This window comes from Cannabis sativa, chromosome 1, assembly GCF_029168945.1.
Source record: "Cannabis sativa cultivar Pink pepper isolate KNU-18-1 chromosome 1, ASM2916894v1, whole genome shotgun sequence".
Lineage (NCBI taxonomy): Eukaryota > Viridiplantae > Streptophyta > Magnoliopsida > Rosales > Cannabaceae > Cannabis > Cannabis sativa.
This window is the reverse complement of record NC_083601.1, coordinates 40183870-40195608: the sequence shown is the minus strand read 5'-3', so window position 1 is coordinate 40195608 and position 11739 is coordinate 40183870. Positions and strand designations below refer to the sequence as shown.

General features: G+C 29.1%; 1 protein-coding gene across 1 annotated transcript; it reads left to right on the top strand.

Moving 5' to 3' along the window:
• Window positions 1-1092: 1092 nt before the first annotated feature.
• Window positions 1093-5578, top strand: LOC115708184 (transcription factor bHLH68). Its single transcript, XM_030636392.2, has 7 exons — window positions 1093-1732; window positions 2101-2587; window positions 2796-2873; window positions 3008-3073; window positions 3377-3442; window positions 3752-3814; window positions 5140-5578. The coding sequence occupies exons 1-7, from the start codon at window positions 1524-1526 to the stop codon at window positions 5287-5289; spliced, it is 1119 nt and encodes a 372-aa protein (XP_030492252.2). The 5' UTR covers window positions 1093-1523; the 3' UTR covers window positions 5290-5578.
• Window positions 5579-11739: the final 6161 nt, after the last annotated feature.

Sequence of the window (11739 nt, the reverse complement as noted above, 5' to 3'; positions counted from 1 at the left end):
CCATTTTTCTTATAGAGAATCTAGAAAAATGTACTGTAGTGTTGGGTATAGTGTGGTGTGATTTATGTAGTATACTTAACCATTAAAAAAGAATTAGAAACATTTCATATCGTGACAATTAAAAAACATGAATAGTACTACTCCAATTAACATTTAAATAATATAGTTAATGTGTCAAATTTTGACAGTACAATCAAATTTTTAAAATCAAATCTCTCAAACTAAAATTTAGATATTACAAAGTTGAAAAAGGATACGGTGCAGTACTGTAATTGAAACCATATTAAAAAAATCTCAAACCTTATAAACAGGATCAGACTGTGAAGTTAATATATTTTTTTTATTTAAAAAAAAAAAAACCGCGTGACAAAATTGATATATTCTCTTTGTACTCTAATATATTAAGTACGGTGGTGTGCAAGGCCGGCCCTAGGCATAGGCGGGTTAGGCCCGTGCCTAGGGCCCACACTTTTCGGGGGCCCAAAATGAAAAAATAAAAAAATTTATTAAGTTTTTATTTAAGTAAAATTTAAGTGTATTACAAACAACAAATATTTATAGCTTAGTTGGTTGAGGTGGAAGTCATAATGTTCAAGGTCATGGGTTCAAATCCCACTATACTCTTTTTTTTGATATTTTTTTTTATGTATTTTTGAGAGTCCCAAAATTTAATTCGTCTTGGGCCCATATATTTTCAGGGCCGGCCCTGGTGGTGTGGGCAGTTTATGTGTGAGTTGAGGAACATTTTGAACAGCCCCTACTACTAAATGAATTAATTGATCACACACACTCGAGTACATGACTAAAATTGATATATTCTCTTTGACTCTTATATTTAGTATTTTAGTTAATTAGCTTAATTAACAATAAGGAATAAGTAGGGTTCAATTAATAATGAAACATTAGTTTGTGGCTAGCTGAAAATAACAGCGTACCAGCTTTCCCCTATGTCCCACTGTTATTTTAATTGTTTAAACTAAACATAAAAAAGGCAAAAGCAGAGGGCCCCGATCAATAATAAAATAAGGATGTATCGACCCTAATAATGTTATGTATATATTATATATATATGCAAAGTTTAGGAACCCCACTTCTAAAAAATTCTTTTCAGGATCACAGATCATAGATCACTTGAGAGTTTCCTGAACCTCATCTGGTGAAAGAGAATAGCGCTAAAGCTATAGTACACTACTCATGATAAAGCTTTTGCAAAAGCTGGTATTGGGTATGTACCACCATATATTATATCATAAACATATATGAAGAAATAATGTAACAAAAAGTGAGAGAGAGAGAGAGAGAGAGAGAGAGAGAGAGAGAGAGAGAGAGAGAGGACAAAAAAAACATTAAAATCCATTTTGAATTGGGTTTTCTTGAGATTACATTATATAGTAAGAGATAATCAATATAGAGGTTGTTTATGATGAGAGGAGGTATATATATATAGTGCAGTGAGTGTGGTAGTAAAATAGGTAGAAAATTAAAAAGAAGAGGTGAATTTAATCATATCAGATCAAAGACAAATGATGGCTGGAAACCCTAACTGGTGGAGCATTCAATATCCACCATCTCAATCTCAAACGACCACTCTCAGCTTTCCTCCTCCTCATCATCACCAGACTACTTATATGCTTGGATCTTCATCTTCTTCACTTCCTCCTTTCAATTATTCCAATAATTTCCCTCCTGATGAAGACCCTCCAATACCCTCCTCCTGGAGCCAATTTCTTTTGTAATTTTCTTCTCATCTTCTCTCTCTCTCTCTCTCTCTCTCTCTCTCTCTCTCTCTCTCTCTCTCTCTCTCTCTCTCTCTCTCTCTTCCAAACAGACACAACTCAGAGAGTCATAAGCTTTATTTCTTTACCTTTTATTGGGGGGTATTTTTAATATTATTATTATTAATTTTTATTAGTTTTGATCACATGGTAATTGTATGGGGGTTTTCGATTACTGAAATTAAATCTTTTTAAAAAATTAGAGAAAATTAACTAATGCTATACTTTATATATACAGTGCATGTGTGAAAAATTTCATTATGTTTGTCTCATCATAGCTAATAAATAAATGTATATATGTATATTTGGTGAATACTATTTTCAGGGGTACTAATGGTTCTTCGGGAAATAATGATGAAGATAAGTTCGGTAATAATACTATTAGTACTCTGAGTCATCATCATTTTCAACCTAGGAAGTTGGAAAATTGGGATGAAGACCAACGACCACTCTTACTTGGAAATAATAATAATAATGATTCACCAGCTCATGTAGTCAAGCTTCCGGCCGCCGCCGCTTCTGCCACAACCACCGTGGACGGCGTCGATCAGGATGAGGGTGTAAAGCAAGAGGGAAGTTCCATGAAAAGAGGGTTGGTGTATAGTCAATTAGGCAGAGAAGAAGAGTGCTTACAGGGAATGAATAGGTCCAATAATAATATTAGTTGGTCACCTCAAGCACTAGTTTCTTCACCTAAGTCTTGTGTCACTACTGCTACTACTAGTTTAGGTAGTAATAATATGTTGGATTTCTCGTATTATAATAACAGCCCAGATGAAAGTTCAAACCAAAATACAGACCATTTCTCTGAGGTAACATAAATATTTTTTTATATATATATGTGTGTGTGGTCATTTAAATCCGGTATTATTATTAATTAATTATTAAATTAATTTCTTATGAAATAGTTGAATTCATTGATAAAAGTTTAGCTATATATGTATGACACACATGTTTCGATTGGGTTAATTAATCTAAATTTGGATTTAGTATTATATTAATAATCTTTTTTTTTCGTAGTGTCATAGCACAGATTCCAGAGGACCGAGTAATAAGAAGGCTAGGGTTCAGGCATCCTCAAGCCAACCACCTTTAAAGGTATCACCTAATTAATTTAATATATACATATTTATGATAAACTTATTCCCTTTTTCTGATCCAAATTGAGATGTATATACATTAATATATAATTTTCCTGCATAGTAATTGTTTAATGATGTTTGCAAGTATAGGTGAGGAAGGAGAAGCTAGGTGATAGAATAACGGCACTTCACCAGCTAGTTTCCCCATTTGGGAAGGTAAACCAAAATTAATTATAAACCTTGTTAATTAATTAATATTAATTATTAATTCAGTCATCTCATATTTGTTTTACAAATAACACAAAATAATAACATCTCCTCACTTGTTACTTTAAAATGGTTACTTTTAGCTAGTCCTATACCATATTACTATAGCTAACTTTATAACTATAGGAATTCATATATATATATATTATATGGGATTGGTTTTTGATTTTGAAAAATAATGGGAGGGATATTCGATAAAAGAGAGATGGAGAAAGACGAATAGGGTAATGCATGTGTGTTCCTCTTTTGCAGACTGACACTGCTTCTGTGTTGTTAGAAGCCATTGGGTATATCAGATTCCTTCACACTCAAATTGAGGTGATGTTTCTACTTTCTTTCTTATTCCATATTTTCTATACTCTTTTTTCTCTGCAAACAAACAAACTATTTATTATCATGATACCCCAGTTCAGTACTACAATTTAAACTCAACAAATTATAGCATATGCATGCGCATATATATATATAAGCACTTAAAGTACTGACAATGATTTTTCTAAATATTCTTCAGGTATAACTATGGGGTCCTATAAATATATATAGTCATAAAATCTAGTAATTAATTATATTCCATTTTTTCGTTTCCTAGATTATGATAAAAAAAAAAACATGTAATGATTATTTCAGGCCCTGAGCTCTCCTTACTTGGGTAATGCATCGAAAAACATGAGGAATTTTAACCAACAATATGTAAGTACTCATGTCCCCTTTTCCAAATTTAAATTATCTTAATCTGCACATATATTTGAATAAAAATATTATTTTATTTATTATTTACCTTTATTCTCCACTATCACCACACACCACAAAAACACATGTTTAGTTTTTTTTCTTAAAATATTGGTGAAGCTAGCCTTGCACTGTACTATATGGATTTTGATTTTGATGAGTTTTCATATAAAGAATATATATTTTACATCTTTTAATAGATGTTTATTATTAGAGTAAAAAAATGTTAAATATAATGCTTAACAATGATATTCTTGCTATTTTCTCCTTTTTTTTTAAAAAAACTTTTCATTATCATTTTGTTATTAAGTAAAAAAATGTAATCATTTAATATATATTACATAATAATATAATATTATTTTAATAATCTAGATGTGCTTATTATTGGAACTTACTGAAACCTTTTAGAATAAATAAATGTTAAAAATAATGTAGAAGTGAAAAAATAAAAAAAAAGAAACTTTTTTTAAGTAATGTAAAAAATTTTCACTCTATTTATTAGAGATGTCTAATAAATAATAAATAATGCTCTAATAAATTTATGTATATGCATTTATAATTAATGAGCTATAAAGGTATATATTCATAGACGAATTATGTGCTCTATTTTAATTAGTGAAGATAGACCTACTACTTGTTCAGGCAGGACAGGCGTGCTTTATTGGATCCATCGCCCCAATAAAAGCAAGTAGGGAAACTTTGTATATCAAAAGCATCCCTAATATTGTTATTTTCTGTACTCAACAAAAATTTAAAACAGAAAAGCTATATAGCATCTTATTTTTTTATATATATATTTCTTAGGAAAAAAAAAATAGTAGTACTGAAATTCACCAAATTAAGTTTCGTCTTTGTTTCTTTTAAAAAACTTTATTAATAGTCTTTCACTTAATTAATTAATGATAATGGACCTAAAAAATGATAGTATTAGAACATGGATTTTTTTAAGTGTTCAACTACAACTGCTACCTGAAAAGAAAAGATGAGTCGTCTTAAAATATGATATTCTTTTCCTTTTTAGAACAAAGTTGTTGCACGATATTCATTAATGAATTAATTAATTAAGTCTTCATCATTTGACTAACAACTATAGATCTTATATTATCTTTTCTTATTAACCATATCATTATTATCATTTATCCCTTAATCATGACACAATTAATTATTGTTTTCCTTTTATCTCATATGTATGACAAAAAAAAACCTAGCAAATATAATATTAATATATATATAATATACACTACTAATTTATATTATTCATTATGTATATATATAATAAAATAAAGGTGAATAATGGAGAGGATGATGATGATGAGAAGGCAAAAGAGCTAAAGAGTAGAGGGCTGTGTCTGGTTCCAGTGTCTTTCACCGAACACGTTGGAAGTGATAATGGAGCTGATTATTGGGCTCCGGCGGCTTACGGAAGTGGGTTCTGATCACTGCATTATATGCCTAATTAATTAATAAACCTATCTATATATACCACTAATAATATTATTAATTATTAATTATTAATAGGGCATTATATTGCTTATTATTATTATTAATTAGTCATCTCATATTGTTATAACATCATGAGCGGTCACTCTGTTGTAATTTAAGGTTGAGTGCTCATGATGCTATATGCATGCATTTATATATATTTCTTGATCAAATATCATATATATAATTAATGTAAGATCTAATTAAGTGGTTATATAATATATATAGTATTAATTGATCGTATTTTTCTTATTAAGTCCAAGCAAGTCCCGCTTATTAATTAAATGATGAATCATGCCTGCCTTTATTTTGATTATTCGATTCTTCCATTTTTATTTTTATTTTGAATGGTGTATAGTAAACGCGAAGAAATAAAATATAATGGACTTATCTTTTAGAATATTGTGTTAGCATTCTTATTAGGTCCTATATGTAGAAATCTACTATTTTTATAGATGATGATATATATGGTAGCTAGGGTGAAATATTGTGTAATTAATTAACATTTTCAGCATAGTACTATAATATATAGCACATATTAAAATAAAAATAAAAAAAATCTCCGCACTCATCATCATAGTGATGCTGGCAGAGCTAAGTTCTATATAGCTTTCTCAGTATGACCCCATTCTTTGTTTCTTAACCGTGGTCCCCTACGCTCCCCATATAAATATTTGTACATAATATATTATACACACATTACACGAGCACAGGGATAATGCACACAAACGTTATCGTGACGTTTGTAATTGCGTCATAAATAATTTTCCATACATAAATAAAAAAGAGAATTATATAAATAAAACAAGGAAAATTTAATTAATATTTATGCATTTGGATAAAATTAGTATATTAAGTGTATCAATATTAAACCTAAGACCCTAGCAACCACTGTTATCAACTATCGCGCCTCCAATTGAGGATCACCAATCGACCAAAGACTACAAATCCAACACTTAGGATCTCCGAACCACAGTTTTCTATTTCATTTTATTATATTTTGTGTAATTTAAGGTTAAAATGTATAATTTTATTATAGAGTTATTGATTTAGGAATAAATTGTATAATTAATGCCTGTTAATATAGGGTAAAAAAAAAACAGATCTGAGCTTTGGGCAAAAAATTGATTTTTTTACCAGGCCCGATCGATGGTAGTCTGACGGTGGCTTGATGCCTTCTTGTTGTGAAAATGAGTAAAAGTTAAAGACGAAAGTCTGATGGTGGCCCGATGCCAGATATGGTCCGATGGTAGTCTGATGGTGGTCCGATGGTAGCCCAATGCCTTCTTGACGAGTTTAATGAATGAAGCTTAATATCTCACTACAAAAAATATTACTTTTAGTCACAACAAAATTCGTGACTAAAAGTAAAAAATTGTGACTAATTATAAATTACTATTTTTATGTTGTGACTAAAAGGTCTGTGACTAAATGTATTAATCACAAAAATACAATTTGTTGTGACTAAATGTAGTTTTAGTCACAGTACTCATTGTGACTAAAACTAAATTAGTGACAACTTGTAACTAAATATTATGTTTTTGTCACAAGTAACATTTTGTTCTCACTAAAAGTCATATTTAGTCACAAAAAAATTATGTTGTGATTAAAAATTTGTCACTAAAAGTAATAGTTTTTTGTAGTGTCTATAAATGTAGAATATAATCTGGTGATGGCTTGATGCTACCATTTTTTAATGTACAAAAATATAAAAAGAAAAAGTGTATTAGGCCACCATCGGACTTTATGGATATGTATCAATGGAAGATAAAGTTAGGAAAGAAGAGAAGAGAGAAAAATATAATATGCATATTAATATAAAATGTGCTTCTAATTTTTTAATTTTAATAAACTTGTATTTAAAAAATTTAATATACACCATAAAAATATATTTATGTATATAAATTCAAATTTCCTTAAAACAATCCATATAAATTAACATTTAATTATTCATAAATATTATAAACCATAATATGATTTGGATAATTATAATGAAAATTAATTAGCATCGATGTTCGAATAAAATTATTGTTGAGATGTCTATTCTATCTGGCTTATAACATGACACCATAGTTTAATTTGTGTATACTATACTACAAATTAATTAGATAATGATAATCCTTCTTTTCTTTTTTCAAAATACATTGATCACTAAATCTTATCTAGGTAGCCCTAATCCGTCAGCCTAATTTTATTTACTCACCAAATTCTTATATGTTAATTATGACTCTAAGATTATAACACGTCATCATTTTATAATATATTAATAATTATAATAAATAAATAAATTATTATAAATTTATAATAGATAGTAGATGGTACGTCAATAATTGACGTTATTTGAAGTTTGCTTATATATATAATGATAAACAATACATATACAAATTAACATATATATAACATCGATTAATTAACTTACAGTAAAAAATATAAGCAGTTTTTTTTTTCGTAAATAAAAAATATATAAGCAGTTAAATGGTTTAAATGCACCTTTCAGAAAAAAAATGGTTTAAATGCATTATATATGTAAAAATGGCACACTGATGTTTTATATAAAGTATATGATCATTAATCTGGTAATAACAATATTCTCTTTCTCTAAATGTATGTCCAAATTAAATCGTGTGAAATTAAAAATACACTATTAATTTTGTTTTTCTTTCTTTCTCAAATATATAAGAATTAATTATTGTTGATCCTAAAATTAACATTATGTTAGAATGGTGAGATAATTAATAAATTTAAATAAATAATTTAGAGAGACGCACAAAATTTAAATTTATAATAGTTTACTCCCATGTCGTGATAGTAATGAAGCTATATATATATCTACTTCGAGTTTTTTTTTTCACAAGAATTACAGAGAAAAGTACTAATAAGTGTTTAATTAAGCTCTAGTTTTCTAAATGTAAAAAATGAGCTAATGAAACTCTCTTTTTATAGATGAAGGAGGCCTACAAAAATAGGAAAAGATACAAATTAGAAAATTTTGACCGTAGATGATAATCTAACGGTGAAAATTAAATAACAATTTTTTGCTGCCCAAGGGTCCCGCTGCGAGTAACTTGGAGCTTATTTTCGTAACTCCCTTGGTGTGAAATTTGACGATGACAGCTTCAGAATTGCGATTGAAGTGTGGCACATGACTTGATAGAGCATTGAATTAGCTTCGAAATGCAAGTTGAATCGCATCAATCGAATCAATATTCACTGAGTTATGACTGTTTACTGAAGACAGTTCATGACCCAACGCTGAGGTTTACATCTTGTGCCCATGCATCCCATCGCCCAGATTGACATCTCACGTCAACTTGGATGTTGGGTAATTGTAAAAACGTCAAAGGAATGTACTTTAAGATGCTTAAGTGATATTTTCACATCACTTAGTCAGTTTCTGTGTTCTGGCGAAGCTGGTCACCAGTTCACGAAAATGTTGTTGTTCTGTAAAAATGAGAGACTTGAAACTCTTCATTTCTGAGTGAGTCGAAAATGAGAAATGTAAAGTTGTGAATTTGACTTCTTTGACTTTATGGATCTTTGTTATTGTGAAAAACTAGATAGCAGTCGAAACGACATCAAAATCGGATAAGCAGACAACACACGAGTCCATCTATCAACCTGAGTGCTGGGTACTTATTCTCGAGCTCTCGGGATCTCGTTTTTGATACTTTCAAGGCTTTTGAACTTGATGACGAGGTCATTCTATCCCATTTTTGACCATTCCGAATTCAGTGGTCGTATTAGTTTTAATCACAACAAGTATAGTGACTAAAAACACATTTAGTCATAACGAATTATGATTTTTGTGACCAATACCTTTAGCCATGACCGTCTTAAATATTGTGGAGACCTTGTTCTAATTTTCAAAATTAGGCTCCTTATAAAAAAAATGAATTTTTACAAAAATACTGGATTTTGGATAAAAGTTTACAATTTTATTGTCACTTGGAATTTTTTACATAAATACTGTATTTTTATAAAACAACCGTAAAATAACAAAACAGAACAATTAAAACAGTGAAACAACTAACAAACAACCGTGAAAACTTAACACGGTACACAGTATAAAACTTACACAATATTTTTGAAAAAAAAAATACAATACATGATATAAAACTACCAAGGTCGGCCCAAACAATTTGGGAGCCTTGGGCGAAGTAATAGTTTCTTTCTAAAAAAAATTGATCACATTCTCACCACTAACTACGTAATTTGACAATTAACGAATATTAGCTATAATTATTCTCCTTATGTTATATATATTTGTTTTTTTATTTATAATCAATTAGTTGTGAGATTAAATTAATTTATATTACTTAACCACATTTTTAATAGCTTTGTTCATTTTATATTCGGTGTTATTTAATTTAATATCTTAATGTAAGATGTACTAACCAAAATAACTATATCCCAAGTTAATGAATTTGATTCTTTTTAAAGAAAATTTGTGCCTTTTCTATGCTTGGGCCCTGTGTAGTGGAACTGCCTGCACACTATTAAGACCGGCTGTGCTTTTAGCCACAGACTTTTTAGTAAGAATGACTATTTATGATTAGTCACAATATTTTTTTTTAATTTTTATTCACAAGTTTTGTTATGATTAAAAGTAAGATTTTTTATAGTGTGGTTTTTTTTTTTTTTTAAAGAACCTCAGTTCAAATTATATTAAAGGCCAAAGGGAATTAGGATTCACATGGAGAAATCCCTCCCCTTTAGAGGTCCGCCTCTCAAAAACACACAAACGGGCAGCCTTGGCCTAACCATCCACAAAGGTAATACAGTCTCTTTTAGTGAAAACATGCAGCAAGTAAAAGAAAATAACAAGTGTAAAATAAAAGAAAATAAAGCAGTAAACTTCTAATGAGGCGCTTTTCTTAGAATCCGAGATGAGGGAGAAGTTATCATAGAGATTCGAAGACGCCCACTAAAGACCAAGAGCAACTGCCTGCATTTCAGCTTCCAGAGCCGACTCACACGCACCAGATGTATAACTAGTTGTACCATTTATTGTCTCTTAATCAATTTTCTTAAAGAAAAAAATGGAGAGAATTATATTGTATACCCACTTTACTTTATCTGTTTTAATTTTTACCTTCATTTACATATTCATTGAGATATACTCACTTTTATATGTGATGTCCCCATTATATCCTTTAAATTATTATAAATTATGTCCTACACTTAAGTGGAAAGATCAGGGTATATTAGGTAATCCACTCACAAAAGTGGGTAGATTTTAATGAAATATCATAAAGTTGAAGTGTTCAAAAGTTGAGCCATTTTTTTTTTTGGAATAATTACATAAAATACAATTTTTTTAAAAAAAAAAATTACATTTTTACGTTTAAAGATTTATTTTTTTATATTTTTACAGTTTTCTATAAAAACAACAAGAAAATTACATAAAAGTAACAGTAAAATAACATGAAAATAACATTAAAACAACAACAAAAAATAATATACAAATAATAAAAAAATCAACAACAAATTAATAAGAATATAACATAAAAAAAATCGTATTTTCTAAATAAAATCATTAAAATTGTAAAAATATTTAAAATTGTGTACAAACGTATTTTTATAATTTTTTTTTTATTATTTTAGTGTATTTGTGAAATAATTCCTTTCTTTTTCTCTTCTAAATTTTAATTAGACTCAAATAACTTTGTGTTGAGCCGAATATTATCCACATTTCATACGTGAAGTTCAAGAATTATGAATATTTATTTATTTAATATCTAAAAAAGATCAAATGATTAAATACTAATATATATATTTTTTCTCATTTGAATGATGGGAGGCGGAACTGTGAGCGTTGGATTGCACCTGTGTTAAACAAGATTAAAGTTAATGTTGATGGGGCTTTATTTGAGTTAGAGGGCCGGTTTGGAGTGGGATGTGTAGCTCGAGATCATCGTGAAACTATGATAGAAGCATTCAAGAAGGGAAAGCTTTGGTGTGCGTCCAAGCAGTCTAAAGTCTTCATGTCCTCACAGTTTGGTTTATTGTTAAAGATGTTGGAGGATTGTTGGAGTTCTATTATTTTGAATGAATTTTTTTAATAAAATTCAAAAAATATATATGCATATATATATACTAGGTAGATGTTACGTGCCAAGCCACGTAAATGTTAGTTTTATTTAAGATTTTTTTATTAAATTATGATAGCTAAAGTAGTATGATTATTTGAATGATTTATTTTACAATGCTTGTTGAGAAGAAATCGAACAGCTATTATTGCACCAGCCTGAAGACACATATGTGTACTTGAAAGGTTGGCACCGCGGAATCGTCCATCTTCGTTGTTGGTTATTGCAGTGCATCTACTCAATCTACAAAGAAAAGACAGTAATTCTTATACACACAAACAAACAAAAAGAAGATAAATTACATATAAAAAAGTT